Genomic DNA, 26,736 nt, shown 5'->3' with positions numbered 1-26,736 from the left:
CTCTCTCTATATATATATATATATATATATATATATATATATACACACACACAGTTCCCTCCATTCCCATTCCCTCACTTTGGGCGTTCCCCCCGTTCCAGGGGGTCACGTTCCCGTTCCCGTTCCCATTCCCCGTTCCTGGTGACTATGACAGATACACATTGTAGCACGTGGAGATGCTATTCACTGTATTCAGCATTCATCTAGTATTCAGTTGAGTTTCTCTTCATTGCCTTAATCGTTTCTTCTTGCTCCAATGTTCCTCTTCCGCTGCCATCTTTCACATTGACAGCTTAGACACTCCAAGAAAGGGTTGACCTTTGTGTTATCCTTTGCTATATGTAACCCTTGTCTATAAATCTGGGCTTGTGATTTTTCCATCTCTGTAGTTCATGGTGGGTTTTAACCCTGTTCAGGGTTCTGAATATTGTAATTACAAAGTATTACAAAAAGAAAATCTTTATCTGCGTGTGTTGTACTTCATGGTGTGTTTTTACTGAATTGGGGTATCCCACATAGTAACATGCCACAAAAAATGTGTGTGTATGTGTACACGCGTGCATTTTTGTAGAGAAAAAGTTATTCAATCAATCCATGTACAATCAGGATTATCTTCAAGATAAGAACAAATAAAGAAAATGCGAGCAGTGGTAAAACACATCCAATTGAGGAGTATGCATATGACCCAGTGGCAGCTATGGTAAAGCAACTGCATCATAGATGCCTGAAAAGTGAAAAGCATCAAAAGTCTAGGATTCAAGGAGAGTGGCTTCTTTCCCTCCTGTCCAGAACACAATAGTTACTTCAGGTCTAGGAGTGTGCAAACTCAGATAGACAAGAAGGTATCTACCAATGGCCATAACTGCATACCAAAGCTGTGTCATTTGGCCTGTAATTGCACAGACCATTTAACAAGCAATTCTCTAGTAGCTGGGCAATCCAAAGTGAATGTGGCAGTCTCCCATACAAATGCACACATCCACACTTCATTCTACATTACTCTGATTAATGAGTGGTTTGCTTTGGGATGAAACCCAACAATGTGCTTAACAATGTTGGACGCAATAGCTTGAATCTCCCTCACCTCAGGAACTTTAGACAGGTGAAAGTAGAGAATTCTGTCTTACCTTGATTACACTTTTAGTCAGCTCCTCTGCAAACATATTCGATGCCCTGGCCTTTGCACTGATCTGCCTGTTAAACATAAGCGCACATGCATTGATGTCAAGTGAAATGAATGATTCTGATGCTCCAAACAACTCTTGGAAGTTTAATTTGCACAGTTCCAACAGACATCAAATATATGTGACTTCTTACCCTGCAGGATGCAAATCATGCTGCTGAAACACTGCCTCAAGGGCTTTTTGACATTCCTTTTCACCCTTAAGATGTGATTCTAAATATTCAGTCTTTACATCAAGTCTCTTGATTTCTTCTCTTGCATCACATAACTGGGATTCCAATAGTTTCTTAGATGATACAAGATCTGCCACCTCATTCAAGAGAGATTGTTTGCCATTTAAGGCACTTGTCAGATTTGCTTGTATCTCTAGAGCATTGATTCGTGAATGTTCTAACTCAGTCTTCAACTGTTCAACTTCATTTGACAAGATTTTTAGTTTGTTTTCTACTATATCTTTTGCAAGCTTGGTAAAACGTTCTTCCATGCAATGGTCCTTATTAGCTTCTTCAAAACAGGAATCTGCTGGGTCTCCTTGCTGTGCTGAAACTCCTTTGGACTCTTCAACTAATTCAACGTTTGCTGCTATACCCTTTGCAAGGCAGGTTGCTTCATCTTTTGGATGAAAATTTCCATTGATTTGGAGTCCGTTGTTTAAAGTTGCAGAGGCAGTATCCCATGTGAGCTGCCTTTTAGTGCTGGGAGTCATGTATGAGACATCTGGCAGGACAAAGAGATGACTGACGAGCCAGTCCAATGCAGCAGCCATCTCTTCCAAAAAATCAGTTGTGTCCACTTTGCCATGCAGAAGGCCATTGCAGAGCATTATAAGGCTTTCTACACAAGAACCAAACTCTGGACTTCTGTTTTGTGCAGTTCTTGGAGGTGCATGGCTGTCTGTTAGTGAGTGACACTTAGGAAGATTTTGTGTGCCATCAAGTTCAGGGAGTCCTTCAAGAAGACGGACTACTTTGCGAACAGCCATAGAGAGCTCAGATCCAAAACTGGTAATCTTCTTTGAGGACATAGTCACATCTTGACAGAAACCTTCTTCTGATTGGCAGCTTGATTGACCACTAGGTGACCAAGCATGCGTGTCCCTCACTTCAGGAGATTCAAGGTGCAAATTGTAACTAGATTCCGCATGTTCTGATGAAAGAAGCCTGGACTTTGAGCTCAGATCAACTCTAACTTCCTCCAGGACATCAATTAGACTAATCTCAGATTCATTCAAGGATGTGAGATGCTTCTCTATACATAACAGAGCTGCTTTAGTTGCAAACGTCTGGAGTTTGATGGTTTTTAGTTCTTCCTCTGCACAACTGAGCTGATCCCTCAGTTTGTTGCACAGCTCGGTTACTGAATTATGTTCCAGCTCCTTAATTTTAAGCACTGCTTCTAATTCAGTATGAGCCTCTGCGACCATGCAGCTTCCTGAGCTGTCCCTTGATGCTAAACTTTCCATCTCAACAAAATCATCCATATAATTGGAGCTGCAAAAATCGGTTGGTAATTCTCCATTTGATGTTTCTTTTCTCTTCTCAATTTGCACTAGTTTTGCAATCAAAGAGAATGCCCAGGATTCTGAATAATTACTACCATTTGCAGAATTTTTGTCATCCATGGAACAGGCAACACTAGGCTCTTTACTGGGATGGGAAGCTTCTGCCACATATGCAGTGAACCCTTCAAGGGCTGAGCGAGTTGATCTATGAACAATGCCATATGTATGAGAGGTTTTTAGGTCCAGCTGCTCTTGAATGGCAGAGAGTTTCATAGCAGTCTCAGTGCACATCATTCTAGCAGAATGAATCTCATTGTCTTTGATGTTAAGTGCCTCTTTCAAAGACCTGTTTTCTTCCTCAACATCGAGAAGACGGTTCGACAATTCAACTAGAGAATCACTGAAAGATGAAGGCATGCTATTTTGAGTGGACCTTCTAGAAGGTGACAACTGAATGCCGCCTCCTAAAACTGGCAAGATATCTACTTCCAATTTCATTTGGGCAACATTAGCTGTTCGTGGTAATCTTTTGCAAAGTAGGCGAAGACATTGGCACTCAGCTTCCAGCCTGGCTACATTCTTTAAACTCTCCAAGTATTGCTTGCTAGCAGCCTCTGCTGTCTTCCTTGTAAACTCCAACTCCTCATTCCTTACCTCCAATTGTTTGCTCAACTGCTCCAGCTGATACTTCCACTTTGCTTGTTCTTTTTCTGCCACTTCCACCCTCATTTGAAGAACATTAGCTTTCTCCTCTGCTCTGTTCCTTCCCTCAATTGCCTCTTTTATCATCCATGCCCGGTCTTGGAGGGATTTGCCCAGTTCAGTTGCCATTTTCGACACCTTAGCTTGCATCTCCCCATGCAGCTCCTCCAATTCTCTGGCCTTGTTTACCAGTGTGTCATGGAGCTTCTGATCCTGTTCCTCCCGTGCATTTTGCAGCTGTTGCATGCACTCCTTGAATGCTCCATCAAGATGCAACAGGCGATCCTCCAAGATAACTCTTGTCTGAGCTTCTTCATCTAGCTGTTGCCTCAAGCATGCAGCCTCAGCTTCTGCCTTTTGCCAGCCTGAAATTTCAGAATTAAGCTATGAATGGTTTTGATAGAGGGAGTAAGTTTTAGCAGACAATGTTGGGTATAAGCAAATCACCTCTGACTGCCTCATCTGCAACTTTGGTGTGTTGTTGAATGAGCTCATCACTGGCAACAAGCTGCTCATTTAGAACCTTCAGTTTCAACTCTGCCTGCTGCAGAGAAGTGAGAGGCTCGGGCAGTTTCGAATGGTTGGTATAATCAATTGCCCATAGAACCTGGCAGTGAAAATTTTTCTTAGCTGGTAAAAAAGCTCATCTATTTAGACAATTAACAGTAACTGATTCAAGCATCAGCCATTGCTCCTCCGAGAGTACCAGTTCTTGATTGTTGATTCTGCTTGAGGGCAAGGACTCTGCATTGAGTTGTGCAGACGAGTCTGTATCCAGAGCTTTCTTCTTCCACGGCCAAGCTCTGCGCTCCATTGTTGACTGAGATGGAAGGTTGGTAATTCAGTTTCAGTAGAATGCACAAGAGGGCTAGAAAAAAATGTATAACATGTATTAGGAACCTGGAGGCCCGGCCAGTTGTAGCTGAAGCTCTAAAACGTGGCTAGCTCATGCAGTAGGAGATGGTGGCAATGCGATTGCGTCCAAAGGGTGAAAAGGAAGGCAGAGGAAAGGTTTTCTTCAATGGCCCTCATGCTTGGTCTCACTAAAAATCTGCATGCGTGTGAGCCCCAGCTACTCAGGCGCTACTGGGAATGCTGGAGATTGCCTTCGATTATCAGTGCGGGTGTCAATTTGAGGAAATGCATTCGTTGGATTATCTGTGCGAGTATTCATTTTAGGCAATGCAAGCATCATGAATGTGACCCAGCAGTGTTTAGAGCAGCCATTAAGGCATCTGTGTGGATTGCCAGGGACGAACTGGTGGATTTGAGGCTCTAGGCATGCGTGTGAGTCGCATGAGAAGCCAGATTCGATTCCACAGGGACGGACTGGTGGGTTTCAAGCTCTACACGAATGGAGCGCTGTGAGTTTATCTAGTAAACTCCCAGAAGTGGCATCCACTGTAGTAAAGTATCATGAATGCACAGTAAAGTATCATGAATGCATAAGGGTTGGCGGGAGCTACATTAGTTGGTCGTAGCAAGAAATGTGGTTTTCAGTACTGGTGAGGGAGGTCTGTATTGATGGTCTTATTAACATCTACTGAAGGCACCTGTGAGACCAAAATGGCGATTGTCACTAATCAATGGTGTGTCTGGTCATGGATAAACACGATAGACAAGAGTCAAGACAAGAAGAAACGTGAGTTATATCTTCGTACAAGAGCTCCTGGCTCTCCTACTATCCTGGGAGATCTAACATAGGATGATTATGGAAGGATCTTTTGTGTGTATGTGTGTGTGTGTGACTCGTGAGCACTGAGAACAGTGCCTTGACTACGATAGTCGAAACTTCAATAGAGCTGGCCTATGCCATCACTGTCATCATCATCAACAAGGGCGACAAAAATAGTGCTTTAAATTCACCCGGGAGTAGATTCCAGAAACAGTGATTAAATTCAGCCGGGAACAGATTCCGATTCCCAGTCAACTAGGCGGGACTGTACCCATCTTTTTTTCTGTTATTAGATAGCCTTAGATGATGATAAAAAGACGAAAGCTGGGCGATCCCCAGACGAGAGAGAGAGAGAGAACGTACGTAGAGCGCAATGCGCATCACAATGAGAGAGAGAGAGAGAGAGAGAGAGAGAGAGAGAGGTGTGCTCACTGCTCAGTGCTCAGTGCTCAGAGAGGCCTTTATGGCAAAGGTTCTGTTCTAAGGTTGCAGGCTGGCCCCGCCTTCCAGGTTCCGACGCACATGCTTTCTGTCACTCTTTCTGAATGTGTGCAAAGCCTACAAAAAAAACCTTGCCTTGTGGTCCGTGCCAACAGCAATTCGGCTAGGGGTAACCAATGACAACCATCATGACTTCCTCCACCATAGCAACTGCCAACCACATGTAAAAATGAGCTCTTAGTGCGCTCTAGCCTCTTTGTACACACCTTGCAGTTAGTACAACACAAACTTCGCTTTCCTCATCTGTAACTAAGCTTTTACTTTTTGATGCTAGAAAATATGTAAATTGAACTTAACACAAACATTAAGGATTTTTCCACCAACCTTTAGCAAAGGAAAGTTACATGGTACAAACCATACTTTGTGGTTTAATGAATTGGTAATAGCCCTAAATACTCATGTGAGATCCCAAACATTGATATTTGAGGAATTTGTGCAGTACTAATGGAGAATGTTAACCCCAATGCAAAACAAAGGAAAAGGAATCAAAAGAAAAGTCAAGAAAATTCAAAAATATGAAAAAAGGCAGCTCAACAACAAAAGGAATAAGAGGAGAAAAGGCCAAAAGCATAAGGGAAACCTCACAAGTTCAAAGCAAATGTAGAAGGGGAAAGATGCATTTTAAAATGCAAAAGGACCCCTAAATTTTGTAAAAAAAGTGCTAGCTCCCTCTTGTGCAATTGTAACATATAGACAGCGGGGATAGGTAAAGGGACAGTCTAAATAGAAGGGAATAGGAAAAGAGAACCTAGGTAAGATGGCTAGTCATGTAAAAAAGGGGATAGGTGCTCAAAAGGGATTAGGGCATGTATAAAAGCCAAAAAGTGAATAGAGAAGCTCATTCTTGGTATGTAGCAAAAAGCAGCTCTCCCCTTCTTTTTCTCTTATTCTCTTCTTCTTGTTCTTGCTTGTGCTTGAGAGAGTGAGTGATGAAGTGTGAGAGGGTGAGGGACTGTGGTGGAGAATCTCTCAATCTCCTTCTCTCTTCTTTTTCTTTCCTACTTCTTCTCATCTCTTGTCTCACGCGACTATGGAGCATGGATCTTGAAGGTGGAGGATTGAGGTTGCTTAAGCTCGCATCTCAGATTGTGGAGCTACCGAAAGGTTAGAGAGAGAAGGATACTTGATCAAGCATGGAGGTAAGCTCACTACACTCGTAGGGTAGAGGGTACGTATGACTATGTGAGAGGTGGCCATTAGCATTTGACTCGAAATGCTTGAGCAATAAGCGGTCCGTGGGTCTTGACGATTGAGCGAAAGCCCCCACATTTTGGTTTCATTGCCGAGACCAATGGATTCGAGTCTTGAGTGCTTGCGCACCAGAATTGAGCATCGGAGTAGGGTTTTTTCCGAACCACTGCTTGAGGTAGAAAGGCTATTTGATCTTCATTGCAAGTAAGTGTTTTGGATTCTTGAAGCTTAGATAGGTTGGTTTTATTAGTATGGGTATTTACTTGTGATTTGTAGGCATTTAGGTAGGAAAAATAAAGGAAGAAAAAGAAAAAAACAATTGGGTTTTATTGTAACAACATGCCTAAATTAGGGTGCAAAAGAGGAAAGCGGGGTTGGAATCGAGAAGAAAGAGAAAGGGGCATCAAAGGAGTGTTGGAAAGGGGATTTAAGACCCTGAGGAAGAGAGAGAGAGAGCTCATTTTCACTTGCAGGGTTTGAGAGAGAGAGAGAGAGAGAGAGAGAGAGAGAGAGAGAGAGAGAGAGAGAGAGATGTTAGAATATCAAGCTCCCGTTACTCTATCTTTATGTGTGTGATTGACATTAGCTGGATACAGCTGTACACGTGTGTGACATTCAATAAGTTGGTGTAGTCAATGACTTAACCACAGCTAGTCTTGGTTAGTTATACCTATATGTATAAGTCTCTTTTAGTTAGTATGATGAAAGAACAATGGAAGAAGAACAACAATGAGCTGAGGCTTATCTTCCGCTCCACTCTGTCTCTCTCCCTCTCTTCCAACATGGTATCAGAGCTTGAACGTCTGAAGCCTGAAGGCTTGGCATTGGCCATTTGACATCAAGACATCAGATCTGAGGAAAATGCCATCAAAGGAGATTGTGCCTACAATCCTTTTTTTTTGCAAAAGCTATATCTTGTCACAGAAATGGTTTTTGGAAAAACGGCCCACAATTCTAGACCGTTTCGACGTGATCTACAACTTTATAGAAGAAAGTTTTTTCAAACTCCTCACATATTTTGAGATATTCAGCACATGCCTGTGCAAACTGGTTGTTTACTACAGTAAACATCATGTGATTCTAGGGCACTAGTGGCTTTCATCCTAACAATGTATATGCCCTTATTATCATACATTTGAGCATGATATTGGAGTGTTAAATATTTAGTTTTGGAGCTTATTTGCAGGCTGGAAACAGTGAACTGATTGTGCTGTCTTGAATTTGGAAACAATATACTTATAGGGTTGAAGTATTTGTGATGCTTATTTGCTACTGACAAATGCTTGGATCATATCACTTGAGTGGTAGATGTTTTTTAGGATATTTTAAGTGTTGAAAGACCAAAGTTTGGACAGATTTGTTGTTGGTTATACCAGGGTATTGACTAGTTATTGTTTGCAGGAAGGATACCTATCATCTTCACTTGACATACATGCAATATATTCTGGTCGGTTGGACATGTATCAACTCTTGTATAGAGTGGCAACTGAATGAGATGTTTTGGGGCTGTTTTGAGGTCTGAATACTCTTGTTTTAACAAAGAAAATATTGCTGATTATAGTAGTGGGCTAGCTGTATTTAGTACTGCTACTTGCATACAATACAAGCATTGATACTTAGATGGATATAGTTTGTTGGTGGGATGTTTTGCCACTACCATAGAATGTTTTGAACTGATTTGAGCTTGGTTTATGCTCAGTTGACTGTGTTTTTTCATTGTTGGAATACAGTTTAGAGCAAGCAGGTTGTCAAGAAAACTGTCATGAATTGCAAGAAAATGTCATAAATAGCAGGAAATTGGTTCTGAACTGGAGAAAAAGGAGTCATGTACTTACAGGTTGTATACATCACTGAATACCTAAGCTGTAACTATGGCAAATGCTTAAGGCACTAATAATATCACTCAAATTGTGGAAGAAAAGCGGGACAATAAAAAATTTGCTTTATGGAAGTTTTGTATGAAGAATTTTTTGGTTGGCAGAGATTATTAGGACTTATGTACAGGTGATGAGGTTGAACCTGAAATGCATGAAAGAAATTCAACAAATGATTAGAAAAGAGCTTATAAGCTATGGACTGAGAGAGCATGCAAGGTGTTACATTGGTTTTTTTAATGTATATCAGATGCTATGGTTATGCAAATTACTGGATGCAGTTCTCCAAAGGATGCATGGAATATACTCATGAAGAATTATGAAAATGTAACACATGCAAGAAAGATTCAGCTAAAGCAACAATTCAATAACATGTCTAGGAATGACAGAAGCATTTAGACCTACACTACAAAGATCAAGAACATAGCGGATCAGCTTGCTACCATTGGATCTTCAATGTTTGAGGATGATATGATTGCAGTGACATTGAATGGACTTGGCAAAGAGTATAAAGCATTTGATACGTCTATTTCTGTGAGAGCTGAATCCCCTGATTGGGATGAGCTAATTGCTTTGCTACTGCATAAGGAAGTTAAGCTTGGGTTGAATACATGTTTTAGTACGTCTCAAAGCAGAGACACTGTTCTTTACTCTAGCCAGTGTGGTCGAGGCGACAGAGGCCGTGGCTCTTTTCGAGGTCGAGGAGACACTCGAAATACTTATGGACAGCATTAGTAGAATGCCTGGCATGGCATAAATACACAGGGCCAGCGTGGATCTGGTGGCTTTAGAGGCACGGGGAGATCACCCCATGGTAGAGGTGGCAGATCTGGTTCATGGTAGTCAAATGATCGGTCAAACAGAGATAAGGACTATCATTACTGTGGTAGATATGGACACATTGCAAAGGATTATTACAAGAAGTAGGAAGATATGAAGGCAAAGGGCAAACAACATGAGCACTATGCATCTTCTAGCGGTGCTCATAATGAGCAGGTTTACAGATTATTTGCCATGCATTATGTGTCTAAGAATGCATCTAGATAGAACAGAGATGAGAGATGGTACATTGATTCAAGGCCTTCAAATTATATGACACCCCATGGAGAATGGTTTGATGAGATGGTTGCAGGTTCACATGGTTATGTGTGTACTGGGGATGACACCCAACATGACATTCATCACACATGAATTGTTTTGTTGTTGATGCCTGATGGCAAGAAAAAGAGCATGCACGATGTACTACATGTACCTACAATAACCAATAATCTTTTGTGAGTTGGACAGATGACAGAACAGAATTTGCAGGTGAGATTTAATAGAGATGGATGCTTTGTTGAAGAATATGGTAATGGCTGCAAATTGATTGCTAGAGGCTGAAGAGATGGCATAATGTTTACTCTTGATGCGTCAATTCCAGAATTGAAAACAACCATGATTGCACACGATGATGGTGCTATACAAGATGTTGAGATATGGCATAAGCGGATTGGCCATGTGAATGTACAAAAGCTGAAATATATGCAGCAAAAGGAGATTGTGCTTGGACTGCCTGAGTTCAAGTATCATGACTTTTGACATGTATGTGATGCATGTCAGTTTGAAAAGTAAGCACGGTTTCCATTTATGAGAAATGTACGGAATAACTCATGACCCTTACAGTTGGTACATTCAAATGTATGGGTTTCGTCTCATAATGCTTCGTTTGGTGGTGCTCGTTACTATGTATCCTTCATTGATGATTTTAGCAGGTATACTTGGCTTTACATACCTAAATATAAGGATGATGTGTTTGATACATTCAAGGATTTCAAGAAGCATGTTGAAAATGAGTTGGGCTGTAAAATTTCATGTCTTAGATCAGATGGAGGTGGAGAATATGTCTCTAATTACTTTGACAGGTACCCTGCTAAACATGGGATCAGAAGACAATTAACTTGCAACTATACACCGCAGCAAAATGGTGTAGCAGAAAGGAAAAATAGGGTACTGATGGAATCGATAAGAGCTATGCTGAATGAGAAGAGTTTGCCAAATGGTTATTGGGCCTAAAGTAGTAGTAGCTAATGTCTATGTGCTAAATAGAACCCCTACAGTAGGGATTCATGATGTAACTCCATATGAGAGGTTGTATGGTCATAAGCTTAACATTTCACACTTGAAGGTATTTGGCAACTTTGCATATGTGCATGTTTTTTATGAAAAGAGGAAAAAATTGGATCCTAAAGCTGTCAAGAGTGTGTTCCTTGGTTATGCACAAGACCGGAAAGCTTACAAGTGTTATATACCGTCTACACATGAGACATTGATTAGCAGAGATGTTGTTTTTGATGAGCTGGCATCATGTTATGGTAATCCGATTGTAGTGGCTATTGATGGATCAACCAGCACTAGTAATGCTGAAAATACACCTACAATGAATACATCTATGAGTGGTCCTACAACTGATGGGTCACCTACAATAAGTCCTTGGTCAGGACGCTTGCGAAGTCGTACTCCTACGTCCATTGACACGAATATGTCAGTGAGGAGGAGATTGGATAAGGAAAAATAAAAGATGCTTGAGGATGTGATAGGTCCACTTATAGCAGGTTATGAGTCATCTAATATTGGATATTGAGTTGGGCATTCCGTCTATTATGACGCTTGGAGTAAGGCAGAGTCGTTATGTACCGCCTCATGAGAGGCAAGCTCAGAGTGAGCCACAGTTATGAAGATCCAAGAGAGTCCGAAAACCAATTGATAGGTTAACATACATTGGTTATTCAGCTCGCCATTATGCATATATGGCTAGTGTGACAGGTTACAAAGAACTTACAAAGTTTGATAATGCAGTTACAGATGATAACTAGCGTGATACCATGGATGAGGAGTATGCAGCCCTGGCAAAAAATGAGACATGGGAAATGGTTGAGTTGCGTGAAGGAAAAGTCCCCATTGGCTGCAAATGGGTGTATAAGGTTAAGTGCAAGTTAGATGATTCGTTAGAAGGCTATAAGGCCAGGCTAGTTGCAAAAAGGTATGCACAGCATTATAGCGTTGACTATGAGGAGACTTTCAGTCCAGTGGCTAAAATGGCAACAATCAGAAGTGTCATTGCTTTGGCAATATGCAAAGGCCAGAAATTATGGCAAATGGACGTCAAGAATGCTTTCTTGAACGGTGATTTGGCTGAGGAAGTATATATGGAGCAGCCTAAAGGCTATGTTCACCCAGACTTTCCTACACATGTATGTAAGCTAAAAAAGGCTTTATATGGACTGAAACATGCACCTAGAGCATGGCATGCTCGGATCATCAGTTATTTACAGCAACATGGATTTAGATTGGGTGATGCAGATCACAGTCTGTTCACAAAGAAGACAGATCATGGATATGTGTTTGTAGTGGTTTATGTAGATAATCTTATCATCATTGGAGATTATGAAGAGGGCATTGCTGAAATTAAATCATGTTTACAGGCTGAATTCAGAGTCAAAGACCTTGGTGAACTAAAGTATTTTCTTGGGATTGAGGTAGGCTCTATGCCTCAAGGTATATGGTTGCTACAGAAGCAGCATGCTCATGACATGTTACAGAAGTATGGTGTGGTTGAATACAAACCTATGGAGACACCTCTTGATCAGAATGTCAAGCTGCAGATTCATGTTGGGAATGACATAGAGAATGTGACCATGTATCGACCGATGGTGGGCAGCTTGATATACTTGACTATTATCCATCTTGACTTATGTTATGCAGTGGGGCTGATTAGTCACTTCATGCAGAAGCCTCACAAACCACATTTAGATGCAGTTAGGAGGATCATGAGATATGTAAAGGATACTACAGATTATGGGCTATTTAATGCATATGGAAAATCCCTTGACTTGACATGGTTTAGTGATGCTAATTGGGTTGGTTGTGCCTATGATAGGAGGTCAACCAGTGGTTATGCATTTGGATTGGGCAATAGTATGATTGGTTGGCAAAGTAAGAAATAACCTACTGTTGCATTGTCTAGTACAGAAGCTGAGTACAGAGAAGCTGCCTTAGCGGCTTGCGAAACAGTTTGGTTAATGAAACTGCTAAAAGACTTGGAAATACAGCTAGAAAGCAGAGTGAGATTGCATTGTGATAACCTCAGTAGTGTTATGTTGGCATGCTAGGTCCAAACATATTGAGGTTCACTACCATTTCATCAGAGAAATGGTTCTTATAGGGTAGATTGACTTGATTCATGTGAAGGCTGAAGACCAAGTAGTAGACATATTTACCAAGTCACTTGGTAAAGAAAAGTTCATATATTTCAAACAGCTACTTGGAGTTTATCAGACGGTTTGAGCTTGAGGGGGAGTGTTAGAATATCAAGCTTGCGTTACTCTTTAATCAATCTATCTTTAGGTATGTGACCGACATTAGTTGGATATAATTGTACACGTGTGTGACATTCAATAAGTCGGTGTAGTCAGTGACTTAACCATAGTTAGTCTTGGTTAGTCATACCTATGTGTGTAAGTCTCTTTCAGTTAGTATGATGGAAGAATAATGGAAGAAGAACAACAATGAGTTGAGGCTCATCTTCCACTCCACTCTGTCTCTCTCCCTCTCTTCCAACAAGAGAGAGAGAGCTTATAGGTTGCTGTAGGAGACCAAGGGAGTGGATATCGCATTGATTTGTACGATTCAAGTGCATACGACACCTACAAGTAAGCTATCTTAGTTGTTTGACTTGAGGAGCTAGACCACTTGGAGAAAAAGAGGAACAACACCATTAGGGACTTAACGTTGCCTGACCCGATTAACTTGATTGACACTTTAGTGGCTTAAGAAACAATTGACATGTTTGGCTCTAGCACTAATCATGATAATGATGAGCTTGATGTGGGAGATTTCCCAGTTGATATCCAGCAGATGATCAATAGATATGACTTGTAAACTAAGATGGAGCATCACGGTAGGCCAGCTAAGGAGGGCATCATAGTTGACCTTGAGGAAGAGCAGAGATTAGCAAGGAAAGTGCTATAAGGTATAGCTGCTTACAATTAGGAACATCGAGCTCAAAGGCTAAGGCAAGAAATAGAGATGTGAGAGGTCCAACACATCTTAGTGCTTGCTAACCAAAATAGGACATGGCCTTATGTGGAGAGGGAGAGAGTGCTAGAAGGTAATGTTACACTGAGTGAGATTCTCATGAAGCGACTCTTAGATAACACAACTGTAGAGCAGAGTGGAGCGGCCCTAACAACATCATTGCCAGCGAGACTAGGAATCACTCCGAATTCGAAGAGCCAAACAAAAATACCCATAGTTGCTAAGCAACCTGCCAAGTATCAGCATGATAAGGACCCATATAGCTTCGTAGAGCAGTTTGAGCATGTATGCGAGGCGAACAACCTAACGAGCCCTACTCAATGTGTGCAAACTTTTTGTCTCTGCCTTGGGGATAAAGGATGAACGTGGTACACTAGTCTAGACAATGCCGAATGTAACATATTCAATAATCTTAAGAGTCTCTTTATCAAGAGTTTCTATGAGGTAGGATACTTGGATAACCTTATTGTCTGACTAATGAATGTAGTAAAAAAGACAAGGAGGATACTCGATATTATTTCACCCATGTCCGGAGTCTCTTTAAGAGAATCCTAGCCACAGAGCGACCTAGTGAGTGAGTGGTCTCTATTGTATTCATAAGTGGAATTAGGAGTGAAGAGCTTTACAAGGCCTTGGTGAGCAACTCGAACCTGTAAAGGGATGTGCTAGCTAGGGTCTTCAAAAAAGCCATACGTATGGACGACCTGCTCAATGAGAGAGGCTCGAGGGCCACAAGTTGTGATAGTGCAGCCTCTAGAACCTTAGAGAGAGCTATGATCATTAGTGAGAGATCTAGCCAAAGTAACCAAGAGAAAGGAAATAGTGTTGACTAGAGCTAGGAGTTGGCGGATGTAAAGCAAGACCTGGCCAAGCTCCAAGAGATGATAAGAAGGCCTACTCGATCTCACATGCAATGGGTGCATTGTGGAGGGAACCACCTCCCTCTGGCTAAGTGTATGGATCCTAGATCCATATCTTGTGCCAACTGCGGTAGATTTGGTCATAATGCTATACATTGCCATTTACCAACAAGGAGATTACCACACCCACGGCCATACAGCCAGCCATACTAGGAAAATAGACCACCACAGTTTGGAAGGGAAGATCCATTAGCTCTCCCAGTTTCTAATGATGCCAAGCTAGCTATCCTTAGGATGGATATTTACCCCACAAGCATACCTAGACCTCCTGGACCCTTTGTGACCCATCCATCGAGTGATGCTCCAATACACTATGTAGAGGAGCCAAATGAGGATGATACATACGTAGACCCTTGCGTCTCTTATGATGAAGAGGGAAACCCCATTCTGATGGAGAATAAAACCAAGAACCAATTGCATATGCTGGACTTATGGCCACCGAGGGCACATCTCACCTCACTACCTTGAACGAGAGCAAGCCAATCGAGAAAAGGCCGACCTGAGATGCCCTGAGTGTGAAATCACTCATTTGCATGCCAAATGCTCTAGGCAAAAACCGTCGACTAGCTCAACTATCGTACTATCTGTACAGTTGGGACTATTTGGAGTCGAAACACTTGATGGCAACAACACTCCCATCTCATTGAATGTCATGACCAGTGCACAAATGAAGCATGCCGATATTTCATTGCCAGGAACTAGAAATCTAGATGCAGTCTCAATGGAAAAGAAGACTCGTCAAAGGAAGAAAAAGAGGGCAAACACTAATGTGACACTAAAAATGGACAGTGCGACCACACTAACAAGAGGGAAGCGAGTCATAGATATAGAGGCTGAGACTTCAACACCCAAGATAGTAGAGAAGGGGAGTGCCAAGATTGGAGAATATCTCAATCCAAGGCACCAATTAGAAGTGTTTGACAAGGTTAGGGAGTGGATGAGAGAAGCGTAGGAGCATCTAAAGAATGTTGAGCCCAACTTGGAAGATAAGATTGATGAACTCTCCAGTGTGATCATGCTTGTCTCACCGACATCATAGAATCAAGAGATGCATTCACACCTCCTGCAACACCACAAAGACAAGGCCTAGATGCCATAGGTAGGCAAATTTCCCAAGATCAAAAGCAAAAGAGTGTAGCGTATGACAAAATGCAAGCGATTAGTAGTCTCCTTACGACATTGATATCAACCCCCTGTAACTTTGCCGATGGGGGATTTGCTTAGGCAAAGTCCCTCATTATGGCAAGAGTTAAAGCAATGGGTAGAGGGATCTAATGAGTTGAGAGTAGTCGACGTGCCCGAACACGACCCAATCTCTTAGATACCTAGCCTAACACTAAACTCAATGTCTAATTCCTTGCATGTAGATGCTTTCTAGGAGGGCACAAAGATGCATGTGGTCCTACTAGTGGTAACATTAGGAGACATCACAAGAAAGGGGATCGTAGATAGAAGAGCGGGAGTTAGTGTGCTTAGCCATGTAGTCCCGCATACTGGAGGTAATCTGTCGATGGAGACAGCAAGGCTTAATGTCAGACTGACTAATGGTATGAAAGTTAAACCATTCAGAGTATTGAAGGACTGACCCTTGAAAATAACAGGTGTCCAGTTATCACTGAACTTGTGAACTTCATAGTTATGAAGGGAGTAGACTACGATATTTTGCTAGGCCGACCAGGGATCCAGAACACATGAGTAATTGAAGACTGGGGTAATGGTCTTATGTTCCTAGGTAATAGATCAGAGGTAGTAAGAGTCGAGATGGATCCCTAGAAGACCACGTTGGTTGACTTAGATGTCATCTCCTCTATCTTGAAGGGAGACTCACAAGCCATGAACTCTTACGGACCACTAACAAAGTATCCCATGCCCTTAGGACAAGCTGGATTGGATGCATGTGCTAGCCACCATCGACCTACCATTCTCAGACAATGAAGAGGATTATAAGTAGGTTCCAAGGATAGCCGATGAGTCCCATAGAGCTGCCACATCTTAACTGCCAAAGGAAAAGACCCTGCCATCAGTGCCACTTTGTATGACGGCCAAAATCCCTAGTAGACAACCAACATCTACTTCTTTCCACATCTAGTCTAACAAACTTGAGTTCCAGAGGATCCTTGAGTATTTGACAAGGGAGCTAGCTCGTCACCCAGCTATCAACCTTAAGCCACTCTAAGACCTCATGGACAAATCGAAATGGTGATGGACTAAAGTCTATGACCTAAACCTCATGTATAAGTGGGCATTAATTATGGATGAGAATAGAGGCCCAGACATTGATGCGTAGTTAAGTAATTTAGACAAGTACAAAGACTGCTGCTCCACGAATAAGAAAAGTGAAGAAGAGGCTGAGACGATAGAGTACAACATAGACGGCTGAGTGATCAAACAAATAAGAGTGGACTCCAGGCCAAGAAAGTCAATGCCTTTAGAATCAAGAAGGGAGTCTCTAGAATAGAATGCAACCACACTTGGTTGGATCACTTAGTCGTGATAGATTATGAGCAAGCATGATTGGTCCAACCAAGTGTCACACCTCCCCTTAGAATAGAATCAGCCTTAGTGCTACGACCACCAAGGGAAACTCTTTTCTCTCTAGTGAGGGTTACGAGTTTAACTCGGATTGGAAAATGAGCTTTGAGAGCGACCCAGAGATACCCCGACCACCTCATACAAGCCTTAGACCCTCTTATGAACGGAGATCCATTCTTACGTTGGCCTCTATTCTAGCTAAAACTATGAGAGATGACTTGGTCACATGCATTAGATGCTTGGATGCCACCTTCACCATGCTTGCTAAAAGCTATGACTGGTTGAACTTAGGTCTCCTAGAAGAGCCTTTAGCAACAGAAGTATGCACGCTAGCATGTACTTGAAAAGAATCTGAATTCATGTTTGTTAAAGTCCCTATGGTAGCTAAGGAGTTCATTGCCAATGAAATTTCTTAAGCGCAAGCTCACAAACAATGATTGATCACTACTGATAGCAAGAGCAAAGTATTTGTAACCAGTCAGAAACTAGAAGAGCTAAAAATACTGGCCGACTCTGACTCTTCTTTTTAATGAAAATGGTATGCTCTCTGTCTCCAATGGGAACAAGAGGGCTACCAAATCATGACCAATGTCGAGCAAAGACGTGCCATCAAAACCACGGAGTATGATCCAACTTATGTGGATTCTACCTCATATAGAGTATTGGCCATCACCCATAGTCAATCCTTAGAAGATCATGTTATGGCCCATCCTTACTTGGATCGCATCTTGAGTGAGGAAGAACTATACATTGCTAGTTGGATCAACTTTGGTGACATCCTAACTGATGTCCTGGCCTACATTATGTGCGTTGGTATTAGACCTCAAGACATGGACCGTCATGCTACCTTAGAGTACAACCCACAGTTTTATGCTTGGCTTATGAAAAAGTAAGAGCATCACACCCATGTGCTTAATGGCCTTACCCTTCATCCTCCAATCCTAGGAAGGATTCACATCATTCTCGGGGGAGAGGGGGTAAGGTGGAAAAGAAAACCTCATAGAAACTCGAATAATAAAAGCATAAAAAAGGGAATGAAAACAGGAAGAAAACTTTAAAATTGAAACCCGACAGTAAAACGATGGATAAAGAGACTTTGCACTTAAGAAGAATATTTAGGAAATGCTCGCTTGGAATTTACGAACTGTTTGAGCAAAAATTTATATTCTATCTTTGAAGTTCCTTTATTTCATTGCGTAAATTTGCAATCTTTTTACCTCCATGTTGAAAATTGGCCTCTCAAAAGTGAACTAATAGAAGTCATTGAATCTTGGGAGGAACCCAAAATGGTAGCACAGCTTCCTTTCTTGGAAGAAGGTACCGGTTGGCTTTTGAGACAAGTCTTTAACCAACTCAAGTACCGTAGCATCAACAACATGAGGAAACTAATAGATACTAAAGATGTGGTGAAGAGGATGATTGAGTAGTACACCTTCACAAATATGTGGAAAAATCTAGTTAAGAAATCGACCACAATTGAAGCATGGAGTTCTTAAGAGCCTTTTATGTAAGCAAGGGTAGTGGAACAATGACTGTTAGGCAAGGAGGTTCTCCTAGGAAGGTTGAAGTTGCATGAAACTGGTGGAGAAAGCATTAGGACTGGCAAATGTCCAAGAAAAACACCCGAAGAGGGATGCCTATATCATGTTGAAGATGACAAAGGCAAGGGTGCACATTAATGATGAAATTAATTTAGTAGACATTCCCGATGCTACCGTCTAGCTACAAGCGAAAATGATGCATGCACTCTTCTCCATTTAATAGGTATAACACGCTTAGGACGAGAAGCCAAGTGCCTATGCTTGAAAGCATCATGGTAGGAGCTCTAGATGAAGTTAATTTGAATGCTTATGTTAAGAGAACCATTGAATCTTTAGCCAAGGCACTAACATCCAACCAAAAACTGATAAGGGTGAGTCACCAACTACCACCTCCAAATCCAATTATAGAATGCATGCATCCAAAGCATCGAATAATAGGGTTTGGCGAGGTTCTAACCTCTATTATCCAAGAGTTGGTGGGAGAGGTGGAAGTTGAAGAGTAAGTGGGGGAGACCCCTAAGATATTGCCAATCCACGAACAAGATCAGTCAAGTAAAATAACAGTGAGCGAGGGTGGAGAACAAGGGACGCTATCTAGCCAAGGAGGGCTGAAGAAGCTACAGATTAAGATTCCTCTAAAGAAGCAAGAGGAAACCAAGGAGAGGATGACTAGAAAAGAAAAGGCTAAGCTGCAAAAGTTGCAAGAAGAGTCAAAAAAGTCTGAAGAAGAGAGGGTGAGGAAATTGGAAGAGATAGCAGAAAGACTACACAAGGAAGAGGAAGAAGACACTGCTAAAGCTATTCTCATGTCAATAGAACAACATGCAGGGAGGAGGAGTTAGCCGCCATGAGCCCGCTAATAGACAAATGTCAAAGCATCAATGCCAAGACAATAGAGATTAAGTAAGGAAATGGCAAGGGCTTGCTACATCCGATCCCATTAGTTCTCATGGCCCCAACTATAGCTTCAATAACCACGCACAGCACCACAAACATGGTGAATGAAAGTAATCTAATGGCCTAGGTGCAATATTTGGTGGGTAGAGTGTAAGAAATAGCCCCAAAATCAAGTGGAGGAGCTCTAATGGCGAGAATGAAGAGACATGCAACTACGGATGTCGAATCATGGCAAGATCCAAAGAAGAAGGTAGAGGCATCAACAACATTGATACCTATAGAAGTGCTATCATTGATGGGGTATGATGAGTAAATCAAGGAACTCCTTGCATAGCTAGAAAAAGAAAAGGAAGAAAAGAAGATAGTTGTGGTTGAGCTGGAGGTTGAAAATGAAGCATTGGCAGCATTCCAATTGGAGAGGACACGCCAAATAGTAGAGTATCAAAAGGCAATACATAATTTGAAGGAAGAACTCAAGGCCAAGGAAGAGGAAGAAAATTGGCAAGAAAGGTTCGAGGTAGAAAGACAAGAGTTGATAGGGTTACAAAGAGAGTATAAACTCCTTATTGTGCAATAGGAGGAATTAGGATAGAGGAGGCAACAAATAGACTTGTAGTGAAAGACACCACAAAATCTCATGAAGAGGAAAAGCACCGTAAAGAAATAGAAGAAATGGAGAATAAGTAGCTGTCAGAGCTGGAAGAGCAAGAAACGTTGAAAGGTGAGATGAAGCGCTTGGAAGAGGAGAAAGTAAAAGATGCCAAAATCTGAAAAGAGCAAGAGCCAAGAATGGTGGTTTTAGCCCAAAGACAAAATGAAAGTCTAGAAGAAATGAAGCAAAGAGCCCAAGAATGGGTAGCTAAGAGCGTGGAAAGAGTGAAGGACTTGGCAAGCCGTCTAGCCCATGCGAAAAGTAAGAGAGTGCTAACAAGAGTAGGCCAGAGGCCATGGAGACAAGATGGTGGGCCAACAACATGCTTTCCTCAACACCATTCTAAACATCACACAACCAAAAGAGGAGGTCACAGAAGTTTTGAAGAAGAAGTTAGAGATTGCTTGCAATGCTATAAGGCATGGCTTGTGTGCCCAAATCAAGAAGCAGAAACTAGTTTAAGCTAGAAAGAGCAAAGAGAATACTTGCTAAGGGTAGTTTTGACAGCTCAAGAAGTAGAATTGCTAGGGTATAAGGAGGAACAAAGACCACCGGAGTCCGCGAGAGGAGAAGAGCAAGAAGGGCCACCTATTGGAGGAGGGCCGTATTTCAAGGTGGGCCAACAAGAAGAAGAACAAGTTCCACAACCAAGCCCTCCACGATCAGAAGCACAATAGGAAGTTTCACAAGAAGATCCAACTCTAGAAAGGAAAGCCAAAGTCAGAAGGAAGAGAGAGAAGATGTTGGAGCAAGCATGAAGAAGGCTAGGGCACAACTCCTAGCAGTTCCAGAAGTCCCTATCTTACAAAGAGAAGAGTGATTTCCTACAAATTGGAACATGAAAATTGTAGTGTGGGAATAGTGGGAAAATAAATGCCAACTCTTTGAGTTTACCTTTCGATTCCCACCAACAATGAGATGAGTGTTATCACCTACAGTGGTGGAAGAATTGATAAACATGGGCAAAAGACTTGGGGATCAATGGAACAAAGAAAGATAAAAGAACCGAACATTGTGGATAACAAAATCACCAGATTATTGGAAAGATAAGGTCATGTAAGTGCCCAAGATTGTGAAGGGTTGTGAAGCATAATCCAAGTGGAGAAGAAGGATTTGGGATGCAAACATGGATGCATGGATGTCTTTTTGCAACACCCTACCCTATGAGAGAGATGATGCGACCTATATGTCGTATCCAAGAAGGGTAGGAGTGGATTTTAATTTTGATATCCATGGCCACTATGACTTTCCCAAGATATATAATGTAAATGCCACTAAACTAGAAGAAGCCCTCACTTTCTCCGTAGATGACCTTAGGCTCTCCATCTCCCACTTCCTTAGTGAGTTCTCCTCTTGCCCTGATCCAACCTTCATTACAACTTGAAATTACCTTAGATTACTTAGAGTATTGCTCACACAAGATTCTAGCACTAAGGAATATTACCTACCGCCCCTCTTTTTTGACTTGAATGCTGGCATAGACAGCTGCACAATGGCTAGACTCATGATGCGAGCCACACTTCTCCCATCTTTTTTCATGACTCCACTAGAGGATATGAATGATAGCCAATGCATTAGATGTAATCATCCATTCTTGTCCACAACCCCTCTAAATGTATGCATAAATCTAAAGGGCTACATGCAAGGTAAGAACTTTCTTAGCAAGTCCCTTAAGCTCCCAACCTCTTCCTTCCATGACCATGAATACGAGGACTAGTTCTTCGTGCACCTTCCAAAAAAAAAGGAGAAAGAAAAGATAAAAAGAGAAAAGAAAAGAAAAGAAAATCAAAAGAGAAAATAAGAAATACATCTTGCTTTTGATGAGCGCCACAATCACTGCACCTAGGGGTCCTTTAGGTGCATCCGGTGGCCTTGGTCGGCCAGCTACGTGCCTAACCTCCTAGCCCCATTTGTCCCCCCACTTCACACAGTTAGGGCACATCAAGTGCAGGATACACCTAGGGAGGTCACACTCACCTATGGTTATACTTGTCTCTCTAAGCTACACCCACCGCACCTCCCCTACACACAATCTGGGTCCTCAAGTGTGGAACAACACCCAGGCTTTTGCCTGCAGTGCCTACAGTGTTCATTGACCCAACTCCCAATTCCACTAGCATGGATACAATGCATTGTATGGTAAGGTAGACACATCCCCTAGGTAGTGTGATTTTTTTTCCTTTTCAGATGAATTCAACACCCCACAACCAACCATCGGCTACTTTAGAGACCCCATCACCTGCTCAATCCACTCTAAGCCTCCACAATCTCCACCATTTTGAAATGCTTCTTGTCCACGTCCAATCCATGCAAGACCCCATCATCGATCCACGTGGCAACCTCTCAACTACCCAAGCCCTCATCAGTAGATGTCCACAAGTGCCATGGGATTGGCACTTGACTAGGAGAGGGGTAATGTAAACCTTAGTGCAAGAAAGAGAAAAAGGAAGCAAAAGAAAATTTAGGCCCAAAGGAAGGAATAAGAGGAGAAAAGACCAAAATCACAAGGGCAACATTAAAATTTCAAGACAAATGCAAAAGGGAACATGTACATTTTAAAATGCAAAAGTGCTTTTAAATTTTTGTAAAAGAGTGCCAAGCTCCCTCCTATGTAATTGTAACATGTAGATGGGCATAGGTAAAGGGACAATGTAAATAGAAGGGAATAGGAAAAGAGGACCTAGGCAAGATGGCCAGTCATGTAAAAAAAGGGGATGGGTGCCCAAAAGGGATTAGGGCATGTATTGAAGCTAAAAAGTGAATAGAGAAGCTCATTCTTAGTGTGTGGCAAAAAGTGGCTCTCCTCTTATTCTTCTCTTATTCTCTTATTCTTATTCTTGCTTGTACTTGAGAGAGTGAGTGAGGGAGTGTGAGAGCGTGAAGGAGTGAGGGTGAGGGACCGTGGTGGAGAAGCTCTCCATCTTCTCATCTCTTCTTCTTCTTCCCTTCTTCTTCTCATCTCTTGTCTCACGCGGCTATGGAGCATGGAGCTTGAAGGTGGAGAATTGAGGTTGCTTGAGTTCGCATCTTAGATCATGGAGCTACTGAAAGGTTGGAGAGAGAAGGGTAGTCGATTGAGCATGGAGGTAAGCTCACTACACTCGTAGGGTAGAGCGTGCGTATGACTATGTGAGAGGTGGCCATTAGCATTCGACTCAAAATGCTTGAGCAATAAGCAGTCCGTGGGTTTTGGCGATCGAGAGCGAAAGATCCTAGAGAGAAGAAGTTGTAGCTTAAGGCTTGAGAAGTTAGGAGCAATGAATATGCTACATTCTTTGCCAGTGTGAAATGCAAAGGTGATTCCTTTACCAATTATGATAAAAAGAAGAAGGATAGCAATAATTTTTTTAAAGAAGAGTGCTTCTACTCTCCAAGAAGAAAGAACATACAATTGTAGATTATCATGTTAAGAAGGCAGATGAAATAATGGCATCCTAAAAAGTAAAGGGAAGGAGACGACCAATATGATTGAAGTAGAGTTGGAGTTATTTATGGTGATCTCCCATCACATGACCAACAAGAAAGATCTATACAGTTCTATATAGCCTCTGCAAGAATCCATTACTATGACAATTGGAAATAATGCGAAATGCCCTATTAAAGGTACATGTACTATTTTCTTTATTATTGCAAATGGTAAACCAAAAAATATTTCAAATGTGTAGTATGTTTCAGAGATCAAGAGAAAGTAGTTAAGTTACTTCCATAACTAATCTTGGCTGAGGTGACGTTCACCAATACATGTGTAGAAATTCTCACCAATGTTAGCAAAATTGTCAGTGGAGGAGAAATAAAGAATAACCTATATGAGCTAAGTACTCTTATAGCCACTGCTAGTGTGGTTATAAGTAAACTTTGGCATGAAATCTTTGATCACATTAGGTTTGTAGTATTAAAGGAGTTTCACAAGCAAGGTATGGTTACTCACCTGCCTATAGTAATTGAAGGGGAAGGTGCAAGAAGCAAGCTTTTCTGGGCAACCTCCATTTCTTGTTCCATATAGTCCACTTATTCCACCCCTATATTTTTTTGACCTCCACTACCACCACCACTACCACCATGACTTTTACAATCAATACCACTACCATTGCAGCTTCCTTCACCACCACCACCACCACCACTGTCGTCGCTGCCACCCACCCACCACCACTACCACCACCACGACTACCTCCACCACCACTACCACCATCTTTGCCACCACCACTGTCGCCACCTCCACCACCACACGATCACCACCACTACCTTCACTCTATTTACCTCTCTCTCTCTCCCTCTCTCTCTCTTATCTCTCATTCTCAGTTTCTCAATTTCTCTCTCTACGTGTATATTTCCTTTTTCTATTTCTAGCACTTTTGATCAAATAGCACCATCTTGTATAAACAATTTCTCTCTCTCTCTCTCTCTCTCTCTCTCTCTCTCTCTCTCTCTCTCTAGCATGTAATGTTGATTTATTCATGCGATCACCCCGGAATGGAACACTACAACCCACACCTCTCTCACTCTCTTTATTCCCCCCCCTCTCTCTCTCACAAAAATTTCTCCATGCCTTTACTCTCTCATAGTTAAGGGTTGTACATGCAATTCTCCCTCTCACACACACACACACACACACACACACACACACACACACACACACACACACATGTATACATATATAAATCTTAGTCACTTACTCTCCATATTTATCTCCCTGTGTCTCTCTCTCTCTCACTTTCTCTCTATCATGCATTCGATCAGTCCACATTGTATAATAATGCCTCACATCAGATTATGGCACGTGTTGTAACAAACACTTCTCTTAAACCCTAAATAAGTTTCATACACACACACACACACATATACAATGTGAATGCTTATGCAACCACTCTGTATTTTTAGAACTTTAATTGCAATGGATTGATAGTTTTCTCCCCTCTCCCCCCCTCTCTCCCTTCCCCCCTCCCCCAACAAATTTGATACAAGACAATTCATACAAGCAATCAAAATGTACACTTATATTGTGCTAACTCTGGAAAAAGTGCTTTTGCTTGACAAATTAAGAGAGACAAGGTCACCAAAGGCTTGTCAAAATTTTGACATAAGCCATCCAATTGGATTGTATAACAATACTTTCTCGACAAAATAAAATACAGTTGTGTTAAGAGGTGGTGTTGGTGTTGCATTGTTGGTCACAGTTGTTGAGATGACAAACTCAACACATGCGGACATTAATGACGGACGGCCTGGTTAGATAGGTCCACACATCTACACTTAGCATGTCGGTGGTCATTATGACTCTCACATGGTCACTGACTCATTACTTATTATATTCAGGTTGTTACATCTATTTACAGCTGGCATAGTTATAGCGCCAGTCGACTAGTGTAGTCGGTTATGCATTGTTTAACTTAGTAGGCTACTTTCCTTTATGTTGTATCTTATCTATACTTTGTCTACATTATATAGCGTGTGGAAGAAAAAGAAAAAACCAGCAAGAAAACGTTTTGGTCTCCATCTCTCTTCTTGTCTCTTAAGTGAGCTTCTCCTTGTGCATTCTCTGTGTGTTCGACGCAGCATCTTGAGCAAGTCCCGTCACCACGCAATTCTTGACATGGTATCAGAGCTGCACCACTTATTTAGGCTGGTTTTAAAGGCTAAAGTGAAGAAGAGGAGACAAGGATTTGAGCAAGCAAGCAACGGGTAATAAGCTCTTCCATTCTCTACTTCTTCTCTTGGACAGTGCATGTGGAGGCATCGGAAGTAGGGTAGAGCAAAAATCTTAGATTACAGTGAGGTTTGGTGTGCGCAAAGAGCGCTATGTATTCTGCAGATATGTCCTTTAGGTGTTTTTCCGCTGCTATTTTGGCCATCCGGGGTCATTTCAGGCCTCGTTTTAGACTCGCAAGGTTACGAACAACAGTTCGAGATATCCTGCAATTTAAGCCGTGTCTACCATATACACATGCATAGGTTATAGATTTCAAATTTGTAAGTTCAAAGATTTTTAACCAGTGAATAAACACAAGGTTTATCTGCAAACTAGTTGCAGATTGCATGTATTATTGAGCAGACAGTGAAAAAGGCTGTCTGGTGTATTGCTGTGCAGTACAGGTTGAGGGTTGTAGAAGATTTGTTATTTGGTATTAGTTTTGTGATAATGATAGAGAACAGTGGAAACCCCATCATTGAGAAGCTCGACAAGAACAACTACCCTTCATGGAAGTTCCGTGTCACAAACTTCCTTATTGGAAAATGCCTCTACGAGTTTGTTTCAGGTGAAGAAAAGGAGCCAGAGGTGAGTGATCCTCCAACTACAAAAGAGACAAAGGCACGAAAGGAATGGAATGCAAAAGATAAAAAGGTCATGTATTGGATGTCTGCAGTAATTGACAATAATATGCTAGGACATATTAGAAATGGACCATACTTGAAAGTATGTTTTTCGTAAATACAAAGGCATAAAAGATTCAACTCAAGCAAGAGTTGAATACATTGAAGAAAGGGAAGATGTCTAT

At 41.7% G+C, this 26,736-nt stretch overlaps 1 protein-coding gene across 2 annotated transcripts in view; it reads right to left on the bottom strand.

Annotated features, from left to right (window-relative positions):
• Positions 1-4,424, bottom strand: part of LOC148026394 (filament-like plant protein 7) — a 45,545-nt gene extending 41,121 nt beyond the window's left edge. Inside the window, exons 1-5 of one of the 2 annotated variants that reach the window (XM_087690830.1) lie at positions 4,287-4,424; positions 4,093-4,206; positions 3,834-3,993; positions 1,318-3,751; positions 1,128-1,194 (exon numbers count right to left, since the gene is read on the bottom strand). In XM_087690830.1, the coding sequence (XP_087546956.1) occupies positions 1,128-1,194; positions 1,318-3,751; positions 3,834-3,993; positions 4,093-4,200 (2,769 nt within the window). In that variant the 5' untranslated portion in view covers positions 4,201-4,206; positions 4,287-4,424. Of the gene's footprint in view, positions 1-1,127; positions 1,195-1,317; positions 3,752-3,833; positions 3,994-4,092 lie in introns of both variants that reach the window. The other variant, XM_087690831.1, reaches the window with a different exon arrangement.
• Between the last annotated feature and the right edge of the window lie 22,312 nt (positions 4,425-26,736).

The sequence above is a fragment of the Lygodium microphyllum genome, chromosome 13 (assembly GCF_053477565.2).
Source record: "Lygodium microphyllum isolate KBCC chromosome 13, Lygodium_microphyllum_v1.1.10, whole genome shotgun sequence".
Taxonomy (NCBI): domain Eukaryota; kingdom Viridiplantae; phylum Streptophyta; class Polypodiopsida; order Schizaeales; family Lygodiaceae; genus Lygodium; species Lygodium microphyllum.
The sequence above is the reverse complement of the archived record's forward strand: the minus strand, read 5'-3'. Positions and strand labels throughout refer to the sequence as shown.